This window comes from Schistocerca americana, chromosome 5 (assembly GCF_021461395.2).
Source record: "Schistocerca americana isolate TAMUIC-IGC-003095 chromosome 5, iqSchAmer2.1, whole genome shotgun sequence".
Taxonomy (NCBI): Eukaryota; Metazoa; Arthropoda; class Insecta; order Orthoptera; family Acrididae; genus Schistocerca; species Schistocerca americana.
The window spans coordinates 60,345,256-60,373,072 of NC_060123.1; the positions used below are offsets into that span (position 1 = coordinate 60,345,256).

Here is a 27,817-nt window from a genome sequence, read left to right on the forward strand (position 1 = left end):
GAGGGCACTTCTCTGACAGGCCCTGGGAGAACCCCAAATGGAAGTCTGCCTTAGTGACCTCTGATGACAGAGGTACAAAAATGGTACAGAGGCCAAAAGTCAGGCAGGGAAGGAAAAGGCGAATGGGAACAGCTTGAAGGCAGGTAGTCAGGGAGATGGTTTGACTGTGAATGTCAACCTGTATGAGCAGCATGATGCCCCCATGAGATGGAATGCCGACCGCAGGGGGAAGGTCAAAACGAATCGGTAAGTAATGTGAAAGCTCAAAGCGGTCATGAGGGTGCAATTTAGTTTCCTGAAGGCAGAGTTTAAGGGGATGCTGCAATGCTACAGGCAGCTGTAAATCCTCTTTGTGGAACCAAAGGCTATGAACGTTCCATTAAGGGACAGCCATCAGGAGGAAGAGATGTAGAGGTGTCAACTCGGCGGCCGCCGACTGGCAGCTAGTGTAGAGTCGCTACTACAGGGCATAGAAGCAAGAGGATCCTGCTCCATGAGGCCCACAGAAGCATCGGATGGCTTGTGCAGTTGGTCCATGGAGTCCAATGCTGAAAAACGGTTGCTGGTGCGCCTTAGCGAGACAGAGGCTGGCCGGGCTAAGGCGCCATGTGGCGACACTATCGAACAGGATTTTCAAGTTGGCAAAGAAGAAGACCGTTTGCGTTTGGTGGATTCCTTCGAGCCTTTCTCGTTAGAGGAAGACTTGGGTGTTGTTTGGCTGGAGGGTCGGAGGAAGTCTTCATGGGAGTACTCTTTCTGTCCTTTCCTGCCTACTGGCTATGTAGCTGGTGGCTGCACCCCTTGAGGCGAGAGCTTGGCGGTTTGTTGCACAGTGGGAATGGGGGGGGGGGGGGGACGGAGATGCTACTTTGACACTGAGCGATTTGACAACCTCGGAGCTGAATTTGAGGTCGCACGTCTGCATGGCCATGTCCTTCATGGAGCGAGGAGTAACAATAACAGAGCTATAGATGCCTAATGGGAGAACACAGGGCTTGCAACTAGCCAGTAACTTGCGAGCTACTGGATAAGCCATTTTTTCCTTTAACCGCCATTGCAGTTGATACAGCGTGCAGAAGGAGGCGGACAGTCGCTGTTGTGTGCGTCCCTACCACAGGTTACACATTTGGCTGAGTGTCGGGATGACGTTCTAGTGTGGTTGAAACGATCACACTGGTAGCAGCGAATTGGGTTTGGAATGTACGGCCGGACTGCGATAATTTCATAGCCTGCTTTGATCTTGGACGGCAGCACCATTCTATCAAAGTTAAGGAAAAGAGTGCAAGTGGGCACTAAGGAGGAATTTACCTTTTTCATTACACAATGGATGGCAATGGCACCCTGGTCAGAAAGGTAAGACTGGATATCGGCCTCGGTTAGATCGTCGAGCAGCATGGTGTAAATTACACCACGGGAAGGATTCAGAGTTCTATGGGCCTCGACACGAACAGGGTAGCTGTGAAGAAGCGAGGCAGCAAGCAGCTGTTGTGCTTGAGAATCAAAAGCAGTCTCCAAAAGCAAAATGCCATTCTGTAAACGAGAGCAGGATTTCACATGTCCAGCAATTGCATCACAACCTATCTGAATAATAAACGGATTTACTGCGGCGAAGGACTGACTGTCTTCAGTATGTGAAACCACGAGGAATCGTGGTGCAGCGGGAAGGGTCTTCTAATAATTAGCCTCATTACGTTTGGAAGATTGGGAAGATGATTGGCTCATTGCTAGAAAATCCCCCATGATTGCCAGCATCTCTGATGGTGCGCTCCTTCTAACTGGTTGCTCCCTTGACAAGGGGGCGCAACCACCTTAGGTGATTGTTCACACCTCAGATCACACTTCCCGAACATCTGACAGAGGGACCAATCGGCCGGCAATTTGGGAAGGTTGCAACTCAGGCAGTCATCCTCCCTGGGCTGGCCTGTACCAGGGGTACACGCGAACCCTACATGTCGACCCAGAGCTGGGAATTACGCACTACCCAGTCACCTGTTACGTGTCAGACGCGTGGGCCGGCCTTCATGAGCGCACAGGGAGGAATAAGAAGAAGAAGAAGAAGAAGAGAAACCTCAAACGTCGAAGCAGAGGAACGAGAGGAGAAGGGAAACGAAGAAAGGAAAAAGGAGAGAGAAACAACTGTGAGATTGATTTTAAGTCAGCGACAGACAATACAGGGCATTTCCGATAACATCCTACACATGTTCCCCAAGGGAGGGGAAAAAGAATAGCAAGACGATAGACATGAAGCACGGAAGGGAAAAAACGCTGCATAGGCTGGGGCCCCGTGATAGCCAAGCACGAACGTGCCAAAGAGTGACGTTCCCCCTGGGGGGGAAATTGATACAGTGAAGCACTGGTTCCGCCACCAGGTCAAGAACTGGTACCGAAAGAGCATACACGCCCTTGCTTCACGGTGGAGGAAGGCCATGGAACGGGACTGAGATTACGTGGAAAAATAATCGAGATAAAACACCATTCTTTCGTGTGTGTAATTCTCATTATGTTCAATAAAAAACTGTTGAAGAAAAAAAGTCTGTGCATTATTCTGGGGAACCCTCGTATTTCGAACAGCAGGAATAGTGATGTGTTGGATGAGGAGAACACTCACGCTGTAGTAGAGTCATACCATCAAGTACGTTTTGCTGTGAAAATCTAGGCCGACATCGTAGGTGACAATCTGACTGGGTCATATCTTCTACCTGGCCGTCTGAGTGGCCTGTACTTGAAATTCGTGCAAAAAGTTCTACCTGAGTTGTTGGAGAAAGTAACCTTGGCTGTTCGTGAGAGGACGTGGACGCAATATGACGGTGCAACGCCTCACTGCAGTGCGGATGTCCGCAACCATCTCAGTGCTGTATTTCCTGGTCGGTGAACTCGAAGGGGAGATCCTATTCCATGGCCTGCGAGGTCACCTGACCTTAATCCCCACGATTATTTCCTATGGGGATGTCAACAGTCACTTGTGTATGAGACCCCAGTGGGTATGGGGATGGAATTACACTCCTGGGAATTGAAATAAGAACACCGTGAATTCATTGTCCCAGGAAGGGGAAACTTTATTGACACATTCCTGGGGTCAGATACATCGCATGATCACACTGACAGAACCACAGGCACATAGACACAGGCAACAGAGCGTGCATAATGTCGGCATTAGTACAGTGTATATCCACCTTTCGCAGCAATGCAGGCTGCTATTCTCCCATGGAGACGATCGTAGAGATGCTGGATGTAGTCCTGTGGAACGGCTTGCCATGCCATTTCCACCTGGCGCCTCAGTTGGACCAGCGTTCGTGCTGGACGTGCAGACCGCGTGAGACGACGCTTCATCCAGTCCCAAACATGCTCAATGGGGGACAGATCCGGAGATCTTGCTGGCCAGGGTAGTTGACTTACACCTTCTAGAGCACGTTGGGTGGCACGGGATACATGCGGACGTGCATTGTCCTGTTGGAACAGCAAGTTCCCTTGCCGGTCTAGGAATGGTAGAACGATGGGTTCGATGACGGTTTGGATGTACCGTGCACTATTCAGTGTCCCCTCGACGATCACCAGTGGTGTACGGCCAGTGTAGGAGATCGCTCCCCACACCATGATGCCGGGTGTTGGCCCTGTGTGCCTCGGTCGTATGCAGTCCTGATTGTGGCGCTCACCTGCACGGCGCCAAACACGCATACGACCATCATTGGCACCAAGGCAGAAGCGACTCTCATCGCTGAAGACGACACGTCTCCATTCGTCCCTCCATTCACGCCTGTCGCGACACCACTGGAGGCGGGCTGCACGATGTTGGGGCGTGAGCGGAAGACGGCCTAACGGTGTGCGGGACCGTAGCCCAGCTTCATGGAGACGGTTGCGAATGGTCCTCGCCGATACCCCAGGAGCAACAGTGTCCCTAATTTGCTGGGAAGTGGCGGTGCGGTCCCCTACGGCACTGCGTAGGATCCTACGGTCTTGGCGTGCATCCGTGCGTCGCTGCGGTCCGGTCCCAGGTCGACGGGCACGTGCACCTTCCGCCGACCACTGGCGACAACATCGATGTACTGTGGAGACCTCACGCCCCACGTGTTGAGCAATTCGGCCGTACGTCCACCCGGCCTCCCCCATGCCCACTATACGCCCTCGCTCAAAGTCCGTCAACTGCACATACGGTTCACGTCCACGCTGTCGCGGCATGCTACCAGTGTTAAAGACTGCGATGGAGCTCCGTATGCCACGGCAAACTGGCTGACACTGACGGCGGCGGTGCACAAATGCTGCGCAGCTAGCGCCATTCGACGGCCAACACCGCGGTTCCTGGTGTGTCCGCTGTGCCGTGCGTGTGATCATTGCTTGTACAGCCCTCTCGCAGTGTCCGGAGCAAGTATGGTGGGTCTGACACACCGGTGTCAATGTGTTCTTTTTTCCATTTCCAGGAGTGTAGTTGCCAGGATTGTAGCCGCCTGTGATGTAATTCGAAACACACCAGGGATATTTGTGAGGGTACATCAGAATCTTGTTCGCCGATGTCATATTTGAATAGAGGTTGATGGCCGCCAGTTTCAGCACATTTTTTAAGATACAGTACAAATGATACGTAAATTTTTTCAAGGATGGTATTTGCATTAACTGTAACTAATGAAAATAAAAAGATACAGAGTGATATGGCGCGCGCCGCTATCCTGTGATCTTGTTTAGAGCGCGCGCTATAATCGATTATAGTTCTCTGTTCTGGATCGGGTGGGGTACCGGTGCTGATTTGCTATTACGTCGCTGGCGTGTGTTTGCGGTGGCGGGCGGAAAGCGAGAGGGTAGTCGGTTTCCGGGTATTGCACAGAACGTGAAGTTCGCTCTGCCTGACTTGCTGGTGACTAGCGCTAAGGTTGTTGTGCCTCGCAATATGAGCAGAGTGGTCTGGGGCGGAGGCGACTTGCCGCTGTGCGGGCCAGGCGGTGGTGATTAAGTGGAGTCGGCGTACTTGTTCTGCCTGCCTGTCTGATGTGGAGGTCCGGTGGGGTCCTGTGATACTCTGGCCCGGAGACAACTAGTTGCTGAATTTTGGAGTCGTCTGCCAGGTTAGGGTGTGGGCTCGGTTGGCTCTTCAGATTTTCCGCTGGAAGCTCCAGCGGCAGTTTCTGAACTTCATTCTGATGTGGGACGGCGTTGTTGGAAGTTTTTGCTGTGTGTGTGTGTGTGTGTGTGGCTCCTTATGTGGCACGTTACGACATTTGTTGGTACTAATGTATTTACTCAACTGGGGTATCTTTTGGTTATCCCGCTGAGTGGGTCGTTGCCCACACGGTCTGCTCAGCGTTACCATAGGTGGTGCCTGTTTGTTCCTTTTCGAAGGAATTCCGTAGGTGGTTCCTGTTACCTGCCCGGAGTTGCGTTCATGTATGGTGTATTTGGCATTTGATGTGTTAGGTAAAGTCTGCCTAAGAAAGGCGGTTTTGGACGGTATACACATAGTGAATTACTGCTGCCTGGTATATGTGGTCTTCTGGGACCTGAACAACACGATCTCGTCAATTTGGTTTGTGTAACATCATTTAGTGGTATGTTCTGTATTTTTATCTCACTGTGGTATTATTAACTTGGTGGAATAGTCCCGTTTGGTGTCGTTAAGGCACTTCTAAGACTGTGGTTTGACTATTCATGTGCGCTTGGCTTTTATTGTTTTGTTTTAAGAATCGAGAATTAAATTACAATGAAATGAACACCCTTAGCTGCTTACAAGTTTTGACATACGTCAACGGGGACAGATGAAAATGTGTGCCCCGACCGGGACTCGAACCCGGCATCTCCTGCTTACATGGCAGACGCTCCGTCCATCTGAGCCACCGAGGACACAGAAGATAGCGCGACTGCAGGGATTTATCTCTGGCACACCTCCCGCGAAACCCACATTCTCAACGTATTGTCCCGCACTACATTCGTAGTGCCCCCTCCCATTATACCCATTACTCGCGGCGCGTTGCCGATTCCCGTAAGAGTTCGGGCACTGTTTGTGCATTCGCACAGAAGAAGAAGATGGTCAAGTGGCCGGTGAGCCTGAACTATATATTTAGTAAGATGGTATCTGTTCTTTCGGACAAGATTTGTGTGTGTTGGCTTCCGGCACTTGTTAAGAGCGCCCGAGTTAAGGGCGCAGTGGTTATAATGTGCTGTCGGGATGTTATATTGTTATTTGATTTTGAATTTTATCTTGTGTTGATATTATCTGTCGTGTGTTACAGAATATAACCAAGGTGAGTAAATGATGGGCAGTTGTGGGAGGCATGTCGGGGAGTTCTCAGCGGTTTATTTCGGGGACCGTTTCTAGTGGGAAGGCTCCGAAGTGTTGAGAGCTCGCTTGTCTGTGATTTCGTTAGGAGTTGGCCTTGCCCTTCGGTTGTATCAAATTATTATTTTGTTATTATATTCGTTGGTTGTGTGTTGCGCTTCTTTGATTTCAAGGTGCCAAGTGCCATTATCTTCCTCAAGGTTTTTGTAAATGATCTTAAGTTGTATTGCTAAGTTAACTTATTACTGGATTTTGTCCCGTGGGTAAACTCTAAAAGCAAAAGGTTCAAATGGCTCTGAGCAGTATGGGACTTAACTTCTGAGGTCATCAGTCCCCTAGAACTTAGAACTACTTAAACCTAACTAACCTAATGACACCACACACACCCATGCCCGAGGCAGGATTCGAACCTACGACCGTAACGGTCGCTCGGCTCCAGACTGTAGCGCCTAGAACCGCTCGGTCACGCCGGCCGGCCTCTAAAAGCATTATTGTAAAAGGTTCTTTGATTTAATGGTGGCAGGCTGCCGTTAATGTTTTTAAAAGCTCATTCTTTTTTACCACTTGTTAAGTTCTGTAAGATATATGAAATTGTAGTTATTTAAAAGAGTTTAGTGTTGGCAATTTATATAAATTGTGTACAGAGTCTGCTGTTTGGATATTATTGGGTGGAATTCCTCGGATAGTTGTCCTATGAGACCACAAATTGCACAGAGTAATGTGATTTTATTCCTGCTATCTTTTTAAGGACAGTGTCTTGAAAGGAGGATATATGATGAACAGCAACAAAAGCAAAACGAGGATAATGGAATGTAGTCAAATTAGGTCGGGTGATGCTGAGGGAATTAGGTTAGGAAATGAGACACTTAAAGTAGTAAAGGAGTTTTGCTATTTAGGGAGTAAAATAACCGATGATGGTCGAAGTAGAGAGGATATAAAATGTAGACTGGCAATGGCAAGGAAAGCGTTTCTGAAGAAGAGAAATTTGTTAACATCGAGTATAGATTTAAGTGTCAGGAAGTCGTTTCTGAAAGTATTTGTATGGAGTGTAGCCATGTATGGAAATGAAACATGGACGATAAATATTTTGGACAAGAAGAGAATAGAAGCTTTCGAAATGTGGTGCTACAGAAGAATGCTGAAGATAAGGTGGGTAGATCACGTAACTAATGAGGAGGTACTGAATAGGATTGGGGAGAAGAGAAGTTTGTGGCACAACTTGACTAGAAGAAGGGATCGGTTGGTAGGACATGTTTTGAGGCATCAAGGGATCACAAATTTAGCATTGGAGGGCAGCGTGGAGGGTAAAAATCGTAGAGGGAGACCAAGAGATGAATACACTAAGCAGATTCAGAAGGATGTAGGTTGCAGTAGATACTGGGAGATGAAGAAGCTTGCACAGGATAGAGTAGCATGGAAAGCTGCATCAAACCAGTCTCAGGACTGAAGACCACAACAACAACAACATCTTTTTAAGCTGGCTTCTCCGACCCAAGGTGCCCTACCTCAAATTGTTCAGTAGAGCATCCTGTTAAATTTTTGCCCGTTCTTACGGAAACGACAAGGTAGGGGCCAGTGTAGAGTGGGAGAGGCTACGGACGTACCTGGCACTGGCCACTGATGCACATGTCGAGCGAGCCGGAGCGGCAGCGCGTGCCGTCCTGCACGCGGGCCGCCAGCGTGGCGACCACGTGCGAGCCGTCGGGCCGCGTCGCGCGGCACGTGAGCGCGCACGGCGCCGCCTCCTGCTGGTGCGGCAACCAGCGCAGCTCGGCGCCCCTCCACGGCTCCTTGTCGAACGAGGCGCACTGCTGCGCGCGGAAGTCGCCCGGCTCGGGGCACGCCTGCGGACAGCAACCCGCAACGCGCACTGCTACACCTCGCTTCTGCACTTCAGCACTCGTAACACCTTTGATCTCTGGTACTTGACGTAACCTGACGAAAATTACACTACTGACCATTAAATTTGCTACACCAACAAGAAATGCGGGACTCATTGGACAAATATATTATACTGGAACTGACATGTGATTACATTTTCACGCAATTTGGGTGCATAGATCCTGAGAAATCAGAACCCAGAACAACCATCTCTGGCCGTAATTACGGCCTCGATACGCCTGGGCATTGAGTCAAACAGAGCTTGGATGGCGTGTACAGGTACAGCTGCCCATGCTGCTTCAACACTATACCACAGTTTCAAGAGTAGTGACGGGCGTATTGTGAACAGACGTTTTCAATTGGCGAGAGATCTGGAGAATGTGCCGGCCAGGGCAGCAGTCGAACATTTTCTGTGTCCAGAAAGGCCCGTACAGGACCTGAAACATGCGGTCGTGCATTATCCTGCTGAAATGTAGGGTTTCGCAGGGATCGAATGAAGGGTAGAGCCACGGGTCGTAACACATCTGAAATGTCACGTCCACTGTTCAGAGTGTCGTCAAAGCGAACAAGAGGTCACCGACACGTGTAACCAATGGCACCCCATACCATCGCGCCAGGTGATACGTCAGTATGGCGACGACGAATACACGCTTCCAATGTGCATTCATCGCTATGTCTCCAAGCACGGATGCGACCATCATGAACCTGCATTCATCCGAAAAAATGATGTTTTGCCATTCGTGCACCCAGGTTCGTCGTTGAGTACACCATCGCAGGCGCTCCTGCCTGTGATGCAGCGTCAAGGGTAACTGCAGCCATGGTCTCCGAGCTGATAGTCCATGCTGCTGCAAACGTCGTCGAACCGTTCGTGCAGATGGTTGTTGCCTTGCAAACTTCCCCATCTGTTGACTCTGGGATCGAGAAGTGGCTGCACGATCCGTTACAGCCATGCGGATGCTTGTCGTCTCGACTGCTAGTGATACGAGGCCATTGGGATCCAGCACGGCGTTCCGTATTACCCTCCTGAACCCACAGATTCCATATTCTCCTAGGAGTCATTTGATCTCGACCAATGCGAGCAGCAATGTCGCGATATGATAAACCGCAATCGCGTTAGGTTACAATCCGACCTTTATCAAAGTCGGAAACGTGATGGTACGCATTTCTCCTCTTTACACGAGGCATCACTACAATGTTTCACTAGGCAACGCTGTTTGCGTATGAGAAATCGGTTGGAAACTTTCCTCATGTCAGCACGTTGTAGGTGTCACCTCCGGCGCCAACCTTGTGTGAATGCTCTGAAAAGCTAATCATTTGCATATCACAGCATCTTCTTCCTGTCAGTTAAATTTCGCGTCTGTAACACGTCATCTTCGTTGTGTAGCTATTTTAATGGCCAGTAGTGTATTACCAAAATTTCAAGTTTGTGTTCGTGATCTTCGAACATAAGTTGCTGTAATGAGTAGTAAATACTGTGTGAGCCAAGACGGAGGAATTCCTAGTGAAGCACCATTCTACTGATATGTACGTGTACATCACAAATTTCCAGCTTTGTAAGTGACTTTACAACTGTAAGTTTTCAGTACATTTTTTTCTGTACTTCCCTGCGTGTCCTACATCGTGTTTGCTGCGTTGTTACGAGGCGTGTTTTCTTAAGTAAGTACCGTTTTGAAATTAAACAAAGAGGTGCTAAGATATCCCAATAACTTTGTTGTTAAACGGAAGCTTGTACTTTAATCTACGCACTGACGCCATTACAGTCTGATTCTTCCTTGTTTACATTGTGTACTGAGTGTTTAAGATGCCTCCGATAATCGTGAGTCCCGCCGACTGTGAAGCACGGGCTGTTAAAAGATTTCTTGGTGCTAAAAGCCTAAAAGCGATCGATATCCACCGTGAGATCTGTGCAGTTTACGGAGAAAACATTATGAGTGATGGAATGGTAAGAAAGTGGGTGAGAGCATTTAAAGATGGCCACACAAATGTGCATAATGAACAATGGAGTGGGCGTACTTCGGTCGTTAATGAAAGTTTGGTGCAGGAAGTGGACAATAAGGTGAGAGAAAACAGACGCTTTACGATTTCCTCCTTGCGGGATGACTTTCGTAAGGTTTCTCGTAGTGTTTTGTATGGCATTGTCACCGAGCACTTCAATCACCTAAAATTGTGCGCACGTTGGGTACCGAAAATGTTGACGGATGTGCACAAAACCATACGTTTAGACAGTTCATTGACTTTCCTTGAGCGGTACCACAAAGACGGTGATGATTTCTTAGGCCAAAATGTTACCGGCGATGAATCACGGGTGGTCTACTTCTCACCAGAATCGAAGCAACAGTCCATGGAAGTTGAGCAAGGGCATCGTTTTGCTGCAAGACAATGACCGTACGCATGTGGCGAATCAGATCAAAGATTTCATCACATCTTTTCGATGGGAAACTCTAGATCATCCTCCGTACAGCTCCGATCTTGCACCCAGTGACTACCATCTGTTCCTGCACTTGAAGAAACACATGGGCGATCAGCGTCTTCAAGACGATGACGAAGTCAAAACAGTGGTGACGCAGTGGTTAACAAAAAAATGGCTCTGAGCACTATGCGACTTAACTGCTGAGGTCATCAGTCGCCTAGAACTTAGAACTAATTAAACCTAACTAACCTAAGGACATCACACACATCCATGCCCGAGGCAGGATTCGAACCTGCGACCGGAGCGGTCACGCGGTTCCAAACAGTGGTTAACAAATCAGGCGGCAGACTTCTGTGAGGAGGGTATTCAAAAACTGCTACAACTTTACGACAAGTGCCTCAATATTGGCGGAAATTATGTAGAAATGTAGATTAAGGTACAGGCTTTCAGGTAAAAATAAAATTATTGAGATATCTTAGCACGTCACCGAGCGAGGTGGCGCAGTGGCTAGCATACTGGACTCTCACTCGGGAGGACGACGGTTCAATCTCGTCTCCAGCCATCCTGATTTAGGTTTCTCGTGATTTCCCTAAATCGTTTCAGGCAAATGCCGGGATGGTTCCTTTGAAAGGGCACGGCCGATTTCCTTCCCTATCCTTTCCTAACCCGAGCTTGAGCTCCGTCTCTAATTACCTCGTTGACGACGGTACGTTAAACACTAACCTCCTCCTCTTAGCACGTCTTTTTCAAATTTAGAAACGGTACTTACTTAAAAAACACGCCTCATATAACGTCACGAGTGATGACTGTTTTATGAAAAGGTAGAGGAATAAAGTTGTGTTGCTACAGTTGGTGGTTTGCAATGCATTATTTCAAATAAAAAGTGCCAGACACCTGCTATGGAACACTAATTGGGGTGTGAGAACCCTTCGACTTCATGACTGCTTAGCTGCCGACGCTTTCAGTGAGGTGTTTGAGTATCTGTGGAGGAACGGAAACGCTTTCTTTCTCAAGAGCTGAGACCAGAGAAGATAGGACGCTGGGATGTAGAGCAAAGTTGACGTTGTAACTCCATGCCAACGACGTCCATCAGCATCAGGTATGAACCGTCCGCAGCTCAGACCATTTCAGGAATGTTTATGTCCACAAACCAATGCCTCGCTGATGCTGCTTTATGACTGGTGTCTCGTCGTACTGATACAGTCATCGTCTCCGGACTGTTTTTCCACTTTACAGTATACATAATGCTTTAAAACGTGTTCATATCCTTCTGTATTTACTGTTCTCTTAAGTGCAGTATGGTCTCCACAGCCTAACTACCAAAAACCTCCCTAAATCGAAACACCACCTCGTATTTACTTCACTGTTACTATTACACATGATGTCAGTTAACGTTCTCCAGCCATTCGCCAAACCCAGACCTTTCCATCAGACTCACACAGGATGAAGCGTGATTAGTCACTCCAAATTACTCGTTTCCAGCTACCAGTGTGCAACGGCGTCTCTCTTTGCACCATCTCAAACGTCGCTTAGCGTTGAGCACAGAAAGGTGTGGCTCACGAGGAGATGATTGACTGTTTTAACTCCCTACTTAGAGTCCTTGTGCTAGCTGAACTCCTGATTGCACTTTGGAACATACGAGTGATTCATTCGCCTCCTGCGATTTTCTCGGAATTTCCAGAGCAGTGCACTTTACTACTTCTACATTATGCTGTTTTAATGGCCTACTGAAGGTGTGCAAAGTTTGAAGTAAATCCATGATCGCAGCGTCGTGGCCTCTTCTTGTGAGAAGATATTCCACAAGCACGCAATTTGACTGCGAGCCGCTTTTGAGGTACATTGTCAATAGCATTTTGGAAATGAAATGTAGTCGAATTGCTGTGAAAACTTGATTTGGAAATGATTTTAGCCGGCCGGAGTGGCCGAGCGGTTAAAGGCGCTACAGTCTGGAACGGCACGACCGCTACGGTCGCAGGTTCGAATCCTGCCTCGGTCATGGGTGTGTGTGATGTCCTTAGGTTAGTTAGGTTTAAGTAGTTCTAAGTTCTAGGGGACTTATGACCACAGCAGTTGAGTCCCATAGTGCTCAGAGCCATTTTTGAAATGATTTTTGTGTAAACTGTTTATCGTCCGTTTCTCACTTTCATCATACTTTCAGAAAAGAGTTATTAGCACTTAAATCTGCATTCTAATCAAAAAATTTCTCTTGTTCAGAAATGCTTTTCTTGCCATTACCATTTCTCTACTTTGATTCGAATGCAGATTTAAGTGCTAATTACTCTTTTCTGAAAGTATTTTTCTGGATAGTAGCCATTTATGGAAGTGAAAAATAGACGATAAACAGTTTATACAAAAAGAGAACAGAGGGTTTTGAAATGTGGTGCCACAGAAGAATGTTAAAGACTGGGCTGGTAGATGGTGTAACTTACGCGGAGGTGCTGAATAATACTAGGGAGACAAGGAGTTTGTGCTAAAACTTGGCTGAAAGGAGACAGCTGTTGATGGAGCACATTCTGAGACATCACGAGGTAAAACTCATAGAGAGTGTACAAGAGATGAATACAATAAGCAGATTCAGAAGTATGTAGGTTGAAGTAGTTATTCGGAGATGAAGAGTCTTGCACGGGACAGAGTAGCACGGGGAGCTGCTTGAAACCAATCTTCGAACTGACGACGACGACGACAACAACAACAACAACAACAACAACAACTACTACTACTACTACTACTACTACTACTACTATTGCTCCTCCTCTTGGGTACTGAAGCAACCTATGTCACTTAATAAACACAAATCTTCTGGTTAAGATGGTAAAACAGTTAGGCGTTGGAGTAAGCAGATAAAATAGCACCATTTTTAGCAGTCGTATATAGTCGCTCATTTGGCGGCAGATCCGCACCTGAAGACTGGAAAGTTGCACGTCACACCAATACGCAAGAAAGGAAATAAAAGTGATTCGACGATTTATACAGCCCTATTATACACATCAACTTGTAGCAGGATTTTGGAACGCTGTGAAATACCTCGAAGACAACTGTATGTGTACACATAACCAACATGGATTCAGTAAATGTCATTGTAATGAAAGACAACTGGCTCTGTGTTCACAGGAACAAATGAGTGCTATCGACAGAGGAGCTCAAGTTGATCCCATATTTCTAGATTTCCAGAAAGCTTTCGAAATCGTTTCTCACAAGCGACTGCTTGTCAAATCGCCTCCCTTTAGAGTATCCTCTCAGTTGTGCAGCTGGTTTCATTATTTCCTGTCACAGAGGTCGTCAGCAGACCAACTGTACATAGGAAATTTCTTCATTTTAGTTCAAAGTTTTCGACTCAGGCTATTCTGGGCCAGGGCTCCTCATCTCAGATTGATGCATTTAATTCTTAATTTGTGTGGTTATGATGTCCGTAGCAGCTTTACTGTTGTTAAAGAAATTTAAATTCTGTCTTTCTAACAACTATTATATGCAAAATTTCTACCACCATACGCGTTTCGTTTTATTGATATAAAACATTTTCATTGGTCTGAAATAAAGCACATTTGAAGACCTTGAAGAGAAGCAGAATTATGGCAAACGAAATACGGTAACTCAGGTGCTTTATTCATATTAAGCAGAGAAATGGCAGCTGTACTTCTAATTTCAGATTCTCGCTAATGGTAAAATTTTGTCAGGATGTGTTTCCGTCAGTAGAGTAACGTGTGCGGTGTTCGTGCCAGGAAAATGCTTGCCAAGGATGTTTTGTACAAGTCCGAGAATGATGTGGATAGCTACGACTAAGGTAAAGATTCATGAATGTATTCCAGAATACAAATGTGCTTCAAACTTGTTGATAGTCACTTAAAAGTGAATAATTATTTAAACAAAAAATGTTAACTTGTATATCTTACCATACTTTAAGTGAATTTACGTGACAGTGTGATGGCAGAAATGATAAGGTCCAACCTTAACCTTGTTTACGTGTTGTTGTAAGGTGACAGTAAAATTAATGTTATACAGGGTGAGTCACCTAACGTTACCGCTGGATGTATTTCGTAAACCACATCAAATACTGACGAACCGATTCCACAGACAGAACGTGAGGAGAGGGGCTAGTGTAATTGTTTAATACAAACCATACAAAAATGCACGGAAATATGTTTTTAACACAAACCTACGTTTTTTTAAACGGAAACACGTTAGTTTTGTTAGCACATCTGAACATATAAACAAATACGTAATCAGTGCCGTTTGTTGCATTGTAAAATGTTAATTACATCCGGAGATATTGTAACCTAAAGTTGACGCTTGAAACCTCCGACGTTCAGTTGCGTGTTGTAACAAACACGGGCCACGGTCGCCGAGCAGCATCTGCAGGGACATGTTTACGATGCCGACCGTGTTTACGAGTGTGGCTGTAGTGCACTGTTGTGGTTTGGTCTAGCTGTCGCAGTGTCCGCATGTAGCGCTTGCTGCTATTGTTATTCTGCATTCGTCTCCGCACGCAGATCAACTGTAGTACACCGTGTTACCAGACGTCCGTGATAGTGTAGTGTTGTAGGAACTGTGAGCATGGTGTATTCGAACTCTGAAAAGGCGGAGATGATACTCATCTATGGCGAGTGTCGACGAAATGCAGCTGAAGCCTGCAGGGTGTATGCAGAACGGTACCCGGACAGAGAGCATCCAACGTGCCGCACATTGCAAAACATCTACCGCCAACTGTATGCAACAGGTATGGTCGTAGCACGCAAACGGGTCCGTAACAGGCCCGTCGCAGGAGAAGCGGGTTCAGTTGGTGTGTTAGCTGCTGTTGCCATGAACCCACACATGAGTACACGGGACATTGCGAGAGCCGGTGGACTGAGTCAAAGTAGTGTCATGCGCATACTGCATCGTCACCGCTTTCACCCGTTTCATGTGTCGCTACATCAGCAGTTACATGGTGATGACTCTAATCTTCGAGTGCAATTCTGTCAATGGGCATTAACAGAGAATGCGTTGCAGTTCTACCTGTTTACCGATGAAGCGGGTTTCACAAACCACGGGGCAGTGAATCTATGGAACATGCATTACTGGTCCATGGACAATCCTCGCTGGCTCAGACAGGTAGAGCGACAGAGACCGTGGATTGTAAATGTATGGTGCGGAATCATTGGCGACCACCTCATTGGTCCTCACTTCATTGCAGGGGCCCAAACAGCTGCAACATACATCGCGTTTCTACAGAATGATCTGCCAACGTTGCTCGAAAATGTCCCACTGGAAACGCGTCGACGTATATGGTATCAGCATGATGGTGCACCTGCACATTCCGCAATTAACACTAGGCTGACCCTTGACAGGATGTTCGACGGGCGTTTCATAGGACGTGGAGGACGCATAAATTGGCCAGCCCGTTCTCCTGATCTTACACCTCTGGACTTCTTTCTGTGGGGTACGTTAAAGGAGAATGTGTACTGTGATGTGCCTACAACCCCAGAGGATATGAAACAACGTATTGTGGCAGCTTGCGGCGACATTACACCAGATGTACTGCGGCGTGTACGACATTCATTACGCCAGAGATTGCAGTTGTGTGCAGTAAATGATGGCCACCACATTGAACATCTATTGGCCTGACATGTCGGGACACATTCTATTCCACTCCGTAATTGAAAACGGAAACCACGTGTGTACGTGTACCTCACGCCTCACATGGTAATGTACATGTGCGTCAGTGAAAAAGACTAATAAAAAGGTAAGGGTAGAAAGAAGGATCCTTTGTTGTATGATTTTATGATAGCGGAACAAACACTGGTAGCAGTTACTTCTGTAAAATATCTGGGAGTATGCGTGCGGAACGATTTGAAGTGGAATGATCATATAAAATTAATTGTTGGTAAGGCGGGTACCAGGTTGAGATTCATTGGGAGAGTCCTTAGAAAATGTAGTCCATCAACAAAGGAGGTGGCTTACAAAACACTCGTTCGACCTATACTTGAGTATTGCTCATCAGTGTGGGATCCGTACCAGATCGGGTTGACGGAGGAGATAGAGAAGATCCAAATAAGAGCGGCGCGTTTCGTCACTGGGTTATTTGGTAACCGTGATAGCGTTACGGAGATGTTTAATAAACTCAAGTGGCAGACTCTGCTAGAGAGGCGCTCTGCATTGCGGTGTAGCTTGCTCGGCAGGTTTCGAGAGGGTGCGTTTCTGGGTTAGGTTAGGTTAATGTTGTTTAACGTCCCGTCGACAACGAGGTCATTAGAGACGGAGCGCAAGCTCGGGTTAGGGAAGGACGGGGAAGGAAATCGGCCGTGCCCTTTCAAAGGAACCATCCCGGCATTTGCCTGAAACGATTTAGGGAAATCACGGAAAACCTAAATCTGGATGGCTGGAGACGGGATTGAACCGTCGTCCTCCCGAATGCGAGTCCAGTGTGCTATCCACTGCGCCACCTCGCTCGGTGGTGCGTTTCTGGATGAGGTATCGAATATATTGCTTCCCCCTACTTATACCTCCCGAGGAGATCACGAATGTAAAATTAGAGAGATTAGAGCGCGCACGGAGGCTTTCAGACAGTCGTTCTTCCCGTGAACCATACGCGACTGGAACAGGAAAGGGAGGTAATGACAGTGGCACGTAAAGTGCCCTCCGCCACACACCGTTGGGTGGCTTGCGGAGTATAAATGTAGATGTAGATGTAGATGTTAGCACGTGGACGTAATGTGCTGTTCCAGTCTCTTCTGTATCTAAGGTCCATCACCGTTCCCTTTGGATCCCTACATAATTCGGTGCTTTCCGATACACACGATCGAACAGCGGAGGAGTGGTACTCAAGCGTCAACTTTAGGTTACAATATCTCCGGATGTAATTAACATTTTACAATGCAACAATCGGCACTGATTACGTATTTGTTTATATGTTCAGATGTGCTAACAAAACTAACGGGGTTCCATTAAAAAAACCGTAGGTTTGTGTTAAAAAACATACTTCCGTGCATTTTTGTTTGTTTGTATTAACCAATTACACTAGCCCCTCCCCTCACGTTCGGTCTGTGGAATCGATTCGTCAGTATTTGATGTGGTTTACGAAATATATCCAGCGGTAATGTTGGGTGACTCACCCTGTATTGTGGTGAATCATTGATTAATTTTTGACGTTGTTATGGTTTATTATTGCAGAAATTGGAAATGAAAATCATAGTATCACAACTGAAAGAAGTCGGACCTTCTAAATGAAGTTTCATAGTAATGTATCGGTAATTCGCCCAGCAAGTAAACAGTAGTAAGCCAATGCTAACTCATGTTAAGTGCACTCAGTTTGCAAGTATTAAGTACCCATGACATATTTTTAAGAACACATTGCAGACAGTATTTACGTCTTTCAAAATATGTCGTCACTACAGAAATGTTTGAAAAAAAAACACTTATCCGAATGAAAGATTCGCAATGGATGTACTTGAAATATCTCGTGAAATTTTAGTGAAACAAATACTGCACAATTTCTCAAAACAACCATATTATCCCTTTACAGCCAAGGTCTTCATTTAAAATTATTCTTTGCTTTCTAGACCTTGAAACAGTTAGTTATAAAAGACACAGACTTGTGATCTTTTACTTATGGCATTTCGTGCCTGATTTTCACTTACATCAGGAACTACTTTCTGCTTCTACATTTTCGACCATTCCTTTGTTTGCTACTGGTGGTTTTTGCCTAGTCTCACATTGATTTGCAACACTACAAAATACCTGATGTGAAATATGAGACAATATAATGTCACTACTGTTTGTATAATTCATATATGACAAACCATAGATGGTATTTTTAGATCAAGTGGAAACGAAATCTAGTGGTTAACATGGCAACATTAAATACACTAAAAAAAACAGTGATAAATTTAAATAGAAGTTTGCAAGGAAACATGAAGGGTAGTATATTGTGACGTGTTTAACATCAGCTAATGTGTAATGCACCAAACCTGAGTGAGAGTAGATAAGAAACTTCAGTGCCAAACGAAGAAATACATCGAAAAAATGCAAGTAAACAATTCTTGATGTAGGCGAAAACCTGACGTACATTGCCGTAATCGAAAAATCGCACCTCAGTATCTTTTTCAACGAACTATTTTTAGATCCAGAAAGCAATATAAAATTATGTATGTTTGATTACAGACCACTGACGATGCTTTACATCAGTAAAACGAAACTCGTGTGGCGTTATAAATACTTATTTTTTAGTAGCTGTACATTCGTAGTTTAAATATCTGTAATAAATATTACATTTGGTCTTCTCCATCATCCTGAAAGACTGTATCATCATCACGAAAACATCCTACGCACATTGACGTAACCGCTTTATTGGCAGTCACTCGATATGTTTGCTCCGTATAACGTGAATTTTAGCGCTGGTTCTGTTTAACTCTAGGCCACAGTGTAAACATTTGGACTCTTGTCTGATGGCCGGTATATGCTGTGATTTATTGCATCTGGTACTGTAAATGTAAACATGCAGAGGACGGTAATCATTTTGGACTTCGCCATGCACCTTTTTAATACAATTTAAATTGCTGAAATTAATTGGGACCAGCCTTGTCGCTAGTGAATCGTAAACATTTCTGGCAAACGTTTCGCTGATTCTGTCATGCAAACCATATTTCACATGTCGGATAGAGTTTGCTGAATTATTATTTCGCGTCATTCGTGACCAAAAAGGAAACTCGTGTCGCCTTATGCACTCGTCTTATGTAGTGTTCTCTGGGTAAATTTATTACATAGCTGACTGGATACAATCAGCGGGAATGAAACGATATTGGCCCTTTTTCTTTAAATAAATGGCTCACTCAACCATGGTGTTTTATTTTATTCTTTGTTTTAAAGAAATTTCCGCCATATGACTGTTAATCGTTCACTTATTTTACACAATTTTACACAATGTTACACGTAGAAACGCCGGCCGCGGTGGTCTAGCGGTTCTAGGTGCGCAGTCCGGAACCGCGCGACTGCTACGGTCGCAGATTCGAATCCTGCCTCGGGCATTGATGTGTGTGATGTCCTTAGGTTAGTTAGGTTTAAGTAGTTCTAAGTTCTAAGGGACTGATGACCACAGATGTTAAGTCACGTAGTGCTCAGAGCCATTTGAACCATTTTACCATTTTACACGTAGAAACAATTGGTTAAAAAACATTTGAAACCATTAGTTACGTTGTCAAAAATGTCTGACTGTCTGTGAAATGTCAGCGTCTAAAAATATACCTCTGGTCTTATAGAGCAGTTTTTAACATGTAAGTGATGTTTTCATATTCGTAACAAGCTCTCGTTTCTACGCCCTAACCTGTGTGATACGTACTCTTTACCGATTTTCAGTTCAGCATGCACTTGAGAATGGCTATAAAGTCAAATCGTGATGGTGTAAAATAAACGAACAGTTAACAGGGTTGGTTCAAATGGCTCTGAGCACTATGGGACTTAACAGCTGTGGTCTTCAGTCCCCTAGAACTTAGAACTACTTAAACCTAACTAACCTAAAGACATCACACACATCCATGCCCGAGGCAGGATTCGAACCTGCGACCGTAGCAGTCGCGCGGTTCCGGACTGCGCTCCTAGAACCGCGAGACCACCGCGGCCGGCAGTTAACAGGGAAATGGCGGAAATATTTTTCAAAACATTCTGTACCACTTTGGTCCCCCATGAAGGAAAGATTATGATATTTTAATACGCGGGATATTTTTTCCTTTGTAACTGTGAAGACAACTAAAAACTCTGCTTGAGTGTAGCTTAGTACTGTGGCAATACGCTGAAGTAACGTAAGCTGTTGAATCATTGCGTGAATCGACATTTCATAATTCATCTGGCTCTTAATGGTAGAGAATACCTCTTCTCCCATGCTAATGATAGACGCCAATGTGCATGCACGGTGACCAATTACATCCATTGTAAAACCCTGCTGCACCGGCGGAGATATACCGCCACTGTTGACAATGTTTATTACTAGTATACACTTCTGGCCATTAAAATTGCTACACCAAGAAGACATGCAGATGATAAACGAGTATTCATTGGACAAATATATTATACTAGAACTGACATGCGATTACTTTTTCACGCAAAGTGGGTGCATGTTGTTGTTGTGGTCTTCAGTCCTGAGACTGGTTTGATGCAGCTCTCTATGCTACCCTACCCTGTGCAAGCTTCTTCATCTCCCAGTACCTACTGCAAACTACATCCTTCTGAATCTGCTTAGTGTATTCATCTCTTGGTCTCCCTCTACGATTTTTACCCTCCACGCTGCCCTCCAATACTAAATTGGTGATCCCTTGATGCCTCAGAACATGTCCTACCAACCGATCCCTTCTTCTGGTCAAGTTGTGCCACAAACTTCTCTTCTCCCCAATCCTATTCAATACTTCCTCATTAGTTATGTGATCTACCCATCTAATCTTCAGCATTCTTCTGTAGCACCACATTTCGAAAGCTTCTATTCTCTTCTTGTCCAAAATATTTATCGTCCATGTTTCACTTCCATACATGGCTACACTCCATACAAATACTTTCAGAAATGACTCCCTGACACTTAAATCTATACTCGATATTAACAAATTTCTCTTCTTCAGAAACGCTTTCCTTGCCATTGCAAGTCTACATTTTATATCCTCTCTACTTCGACCATCATCAGTTATTTTGCTCCCCAAATAGCAAAACTCCTTTACTACTTTAAGTGTCTCATTTCCTAATCTAATTCCCTCAGCATCACCCGACTTAGGTCGACTACATTCCGTTATCCTCGTTTTGCTTTTGTTGATGTTCATCTTATATCCTCCTTTCAAGACACTGTCCATTCCATTCAACTGCTCTTCCAAGTCCTTTGCTGTCTCTGACAGAATTACAATGTCATCGGCGAACCTCAAAGTTTTTATTTCTTCTCCATGGATTTTAATACCTACTCCGAATTTTTCTTTTGTTTCCTTTACTGCTTGCTCAATATACAGATTGAATAACATCGGGGAGAGGCTACAACCCTGTCTTACTCCCTTCCCAACCACTGATTCCCTGTCATGCCCCTCAACTCTTATAGCTGCCACCTAGTTTCTGTCAAACTTTAAATAGCCTTTCGCTCCCTGTATTTTACCCCTGCCACCTTTAGAATTTGAAAGAGCGTATTCCAGCCAACATTGTCAAAAGCTTTCTCTAAGTCTACAAATGCTAGAAACGTAGGTTCGCCTTTCCTTAATCTTTCTTCTAAGATAAGTCGTAAGGTCAGTATTGCCTCACGTGTTCCAGTATTTCTACGGAATCCAAACTGATCTTCCCCGAGGTCAGCTTCTACTTGTTTTTCCATTCGTCTGTAAAGAATTCGTGTTAGTATTTTGCAGCTGTGGCTTATTAAACTGATAGTTCGATAATTTTCACATCTGTCAACACCTGATTTCTTTGGGATTGGAATTATTATATTCTTCTTGAAGTCTGAGGGTATTTCGCCTGTTTCATACATCTTGCTCACCAGATGGTAGAGTTTTGTCAGAACTGGCTCTCGCAAGGCCGTCAGTAGTTCCAATGGAATGTTGTCTACTCCGGGGGCCTTGTTTCGACTTAGGTCTTTCAGTGCTCTGTCAAACTCTTCACGCAGTATGGTATCTCCCATTTCATCTTCATCTACATCCCCTTCCATTTCCATAATCTTGTCCTCAAGTACATCGCCCATGTATAGACCCTCTATATACTCCATCCACCTTTCTGCTTTCCCTTCTTTGCTTATAACTGGGTTTCCATCTGAGCTCTTGATGTTCGTACAAGTGGTTCTCTTATCTCCAAGGGTCTCTTTAATTTTGCTGTAGGCAGTATCTATCTTACCCCTAGTGAGATAAGCCTCTACATCCTTACATTTGTCCTCTAGCCATCCCTGCTTAGCCATTTTGCATTTCCTGTCGATCTCATTTTTGAGACGTTTGTATTCCTTTTTGCCTGCTTCATTTACTGCATTTTTATAATTTCTCCTTTCATCAATTAAATTCAATATTTCTTCTGTTACCCAAGGATTTCTACTAGCCCTCGTCTTTTTACCTACTTGATCCTCTGCTGCCTTCACTACTTCATCCCTCAGAGCTACCCATTCTTCTTCTACTGTATTTCTTCCCCCAATTCCTGTCAATTGTTCCCTTATGCTCTCCCTGTAACTCTGTACAACTTCTGGTTTAGTCAGTTTATCCAGGTCCTATCTCCTTAAATTCTCACCTTTTTGCAGTTTCTTCAGTTTTAATCTACAGGTCATAACCAATAGATTGTGGTCAGAGTCCACATCAGCCCCTGGTAATGTCTTACAATTTAAAACCTGGTTCCTAAATCTCTGTCTTACCATTATATAATCTATCTGATACCTTTTAGTATCTCCAGGGTTCTTCCATGTATACAACTTTCTTTCATGATTCTTAAACCAAGTGTTAGCTATGATTAAGTTGTGCTCTGTGCAAAATTCTAACAGGCGGCTTCCTCTTTCATTTCTTAGCCCCAATCCATATTCACCTACTACGTTTCCTTCTCTCCCTTTTCTTACACTCGAATTCCAGTCACCCATGACTATTAAATTTTCATCTCCCTTCACTATCTGAATAATTTCTTGTATTTCATCATACATTTCTTCAATTTCTTCGTCATCTGCAGAGGTGGTTGGCATATAAGCTTGTACTACTGTAGTAGGTGTGGTCTTTGTATCTATCTTGGCCACAATAATGCGTTCACTATGCTGTTTGTAGTAGCTTACCTGTATTCCTATTTTCCTATTCATTATTAAACCTACTCCTGCGTTACCCCTATTTGATTTTGTGTTTATAACCCTGTAGTCACCTGACCAGAAGTCTTGTTCCTCCTGCCACCGAACTTCACTAATTCCCACTATATCTAACTTTAACCTATCCATTTCCCTTTTTAAATTTTCTAACCTACCTGCCCGATTGAGGGATCTGACATTCTACGCTCCGATCCTTAGAACGCCAGTTTTCTTTCTCCTGATAACGACATCCTGTTGAGTAGTCCCCACCCGGAGATCTGAATGGGGGACTATTTTACCTCCGGAATATTTTACCCAAGAGGACGCCATCATCATTTAATCATCCAGTAAAGCTGCATGCCCTCGGGAAAAATTACGGCCGTAATTTCCCCTTGCTTTCAGCCGTTCGCAGTACCAGCACAGCAAAGCCGTTTCGGTTATTGTTACAAGGCCAGATCAGTCAATCATCCAGACTGTTGCCCTTGCAGGTTCGAATCCTGCCTCGGGCATGGGTGTGTGTGATGTCCTTAGGTTAGTTAGGTTTAAGTAGTTCTAAGTTCTAGGGGACTTATGACCCAAGATGTTGAGTCCCATAGTGCTCAGAGCCATTTGAACCATTTTGTTGCCCTTGCAACTACTGAAACGGCTGCTGCCCCTCTTCAGGAACCACATGTTTATCTGGCCTCTCAACAGATACCCCTCCGTTGTGGTTGCACCTACGGTACGGCCATCTGTATCGCTGAGGCAAGCAAGCCTCCCCACCAACGGCAAGGTCCATGGTTCATGCGGGGGTGCATAGATCCTGAGAAATCAGTACCAAGAACATCCATCTCTGGCCGTAATAACGGCCTTGATCCGCCTGGGCATTGAGTCAAACAGAGCCTGGATGGCGTGCACATTGCCATGCAGGTTCAACACGATACCACAGTTCATCAAGAGTAGTGACTGGCGTATTGTGACGAACCAGTTGCTCGGCCACCATTGACCAGACGTTTTCAGTCGGTGAGAGATCTGGAGAATGTGCTGGCCAGGGCAGCAGTCGAACGTTTTCTGTACCCAGAAAGGCTCGTACAGGACCTGCAACATGCAGTCGTCCATTATCTTGCTGAAATGTAGGGTTTCGCAGGGATCGAATGAAGGGTAGAGCCACGGGTCGTAACACATCTGAAATGTAACGTCCACTGTTCAGAGTGCCGTCAATGCGAACAAGAGGTGACCGAGACGTGTAACCAATGGCACCCCATACCATCACGCCGGGTGGTACGCCAGTATGGCGATGACGAATACACGCTTCAATGTGCGTTCACCCCGATGTCGCCAAACACGGATGCGACCATCATGATGCTGTAAAAATTGTTTTGCCATTTGTGCAGCCAGGTTCGTCGTTGAGTACACCATCGCAGGCACTCCTGTCTGTGATGCATACAAAAATTCACGGAACTTGTATGCGGACCCTCGAGCTCATACATGTCGCGTATACATTTTGTATATCGCTTTTTGGCCATATACGCGACATGTATGAGCGACATTTGAAGAACTCGCGCATGCGCAGTACCATCATTTCCTGTCGTCTTGTCGCCTGCCGCTTATTTTGACGATTAGCGCATGCGTAGTATCAGGCTCTTTGGCGGCTGTTTGAGTTTTGGAGGTGCCGACAATCGTTTCGACGTTAATGTATCTGCATATAACATCAAAAAGTGCCATATGCAACATTATTCTTCGTGTTTGCGAGGCTACTGTGCAAGTTTTATTCCAAGAAGTGAAGGTAAAAGTTTTATATATATCAGAGTATGTAATACATTCTATAATTTTTTCATGCATCTGGCACGTATATCAATTTTTTGCTATTATTCCGGCGGCCTCGCGTGATAATGTTGACAGCGGATGCCGACAATCATGTGTGAGACGTTGGCATTAGCAATCGCGCGACAATGCAAGTGTTTTGTAATGAAATCTTCGTTTCAAGAGGAATCCCCAGTGGCCAAAAAACGGAGTGTTACTGCCAACTGATCCTCTGGTGGAATCGCTTCCCGAAAGTTTGTGTTGGTTTTGGACACAAGAGGAGTCACAAGTGATAACAAACCGCGGAAATCCTCCATACTCATCCTAACATAATTTCTAAAATATGCGCCATCCTTTAGCGTTAATTCGCGAGAAACTCTCTCTGCCACCATCTACGCTTCCTCCGCCTTTTCTTCCTATCATCTTCCAAAAGAGCAAGTGTACCAACACATAAAAATGTGAAATCTTCCAAATCGTCGTCGAAAGCTATCGCACAGTGATTCATATCAACCAGTGTAAACGCACGCTCATACATGTATGAGGTTGTTACTTGTCAACTCATACAAGTCGCGATACATGTCGCAAAGTCGCATATACATGTATCTCATACATGTGCCGATACAAATGGCAGTGTAAACGCACCTTCATGTCAACACGTTGTATGTGTCGCCACCGGCGCCAACGTTGTGTGAATGCTCTGAAAAGCTAATCATTTGCATATCACAGCATCTTCTTCCTGTTCGTTAAATTTCGCTTCTGGTGCACGTCATCTTCCTGGTGTAGCTATTTTAACGGCCAGTAGTGTATGTGCCACTACAGGACAATTTTTCAAATACTATACGGTGACTTCAGGAGAGGCGACATTACACTTCGCATGGTCTCACTGAAAGACATCATTAGCATCGTACCAATATATTATGTGACACACATGCAGCGCTACATCATGAGAAAAGTTAAACTGCACAAGGGTTTTTCATTTGGGGTATAAATTTAGGTGATTGCTCCACACACGACATTCATACTGCAAAAATCTTCAGAGATAAGATTTCTTTGTAAAAATCTGTTATTTGATATAAAGGCCTATATTACGAATCGATTTTCGTTTGTTAACCTTCTTAACGATTGTAAGACACTAAGAAATGGTAACGATTATTCTTGTTGCCTGCTGAGAATAGCCTAACGTTTGTTACTTAATCACAAAAACCTCCACATTATTGCTGTTTATTTTAAGCGAGACACAAAATGACCAAATATGTTCAAGATAAACGAACGTAACAAAAATAACACTTGTATTTTCCTATTTATTCGAAATGCTACAGCTCATGTCGTTCTGTATTCCTATTCAGGATAATCATTCGTGATATTCCTGTCGTGTTTGCCATCGGATCCTAAGATTGACATGATGCACACTTTCCTATTAGTGACTTTTATGCCACATCATCTCAGCAAAACTCAGCAACAGCGTCTAATCTACAGAAAGCAGCCATATGGAACACCCTAAAATTGCGTCATGTTGACTTTAAGATCCGACGGCAAACCCGACAAGGCTACATCCTGCACAACAGAGCAGAGGGTCTCTTAGAGCCTAAAGTTTAGACTCTTCGGGCATCTGGGATTACGTAGACCTGAGATGCCAGTCACCTGTTAACTGTCAGGCGTGTATATGAATCTTACCTAAGTTTTTCAAGGTATTTTCAGAATCTGATTACGTTACATTCCAGGTTTTATCATTGTTACATTGGGCATACGAAAATGTCACATATGAGAAACATGCATTTTTAAACCAACAGATTTTATAATCTCTCTTTCAGTTGATGAAGGCTGAAATAACCTAAACCGCCCAAGAATAAAATATATACAGCTGATGGCAAATAAAAATGCTTTTCTAGATCAGCTGTATGACATCTGTATACCTCTCTTCCACCCACTTCAATGCCAGATAGTGTGCTTGTCGGACTAGTTTCCAGTTCACCTCTCTGTATCTTGCGCTCTGGTTCCGGCACTTCTTTGCCTTCACTTGAACTATATCTACAACATTAGATCCACTGTCGTGCAAATACTGAAACAGATAGGCAGTTGTGTACTAGGTGTTTACGTGTGGTGTGCGTCCTCTTTCAAAATAAGATTCCAGACTTGTTCGAGTATGCTGGCCGACATTTCTTAACAGCTTTCACTGCCTGCTATAACAGAATAGTACAACCACAGTTTCACAGTCACGCGGAACAAACGTTTATTTCTGAAACGACTTCTTTTCGACGGAATAGCAGACACGCATTGAACAGGACAAGAATTTCGTTAACACGGATGCTTTGAAATGCAGTGATAGCAGACCTGAACTTTTCTGTTACGAATTCACCATTAGAGCCTCCTATTCGGCGAGTAAGGGAAACATGAAGGACTATTTGCTACATCTACATCTACATTTATACTCCGCAAGCCACCCAACGGTGTGTGGCGGAGGGCACTTTACGTGCCGCTGTCATTACCTCCCTTTTCTGTTCCACTCACATATGGTTCGCGGGAATAACGACTGCCGGAAGGCCTCCGTGCGCGCTCGAATCTCTCTAATTTTACATTCGTGATCTCCTCGGGAGCTATAAGTAGGGGGAAGCAATATATTCGTTACCTCATCCAGAAACGCACCATCTCGAAACCTGGACAGCAAGCTACACCGCGATGCAGAGCGCCTCTCTTGCAGAGTCTGCCACTTGAGTTTGCTAAACATCTCCGTAACGCTATCACGCTTACCAAATAA

The 27,817-nt window shown here is 45.0% G+C and overlaps 1 protein-coding gene across 1 annotated transcript in view; it reads right to left on the minus strand.

Annotated features, from left to right (window-relative positions):
* Positions 1–27,817, minus strand: part of LOC124615662 (protein madd-4) — a 514,315-nt gene that overhangs the window by 428,712 nt on the left and 57,786 nt on the right. Inside the window, exon 3 of the mRNA XM_047143690.1 lies at positions 7,867–8,106. Coding sequence (XP_046999646.1) covers positions 7,867–8,106 — 240 coding nt within the window. The remainder of the gene's footprint in view (positions 1–7,866; positions 8,107–27,817) is intronic.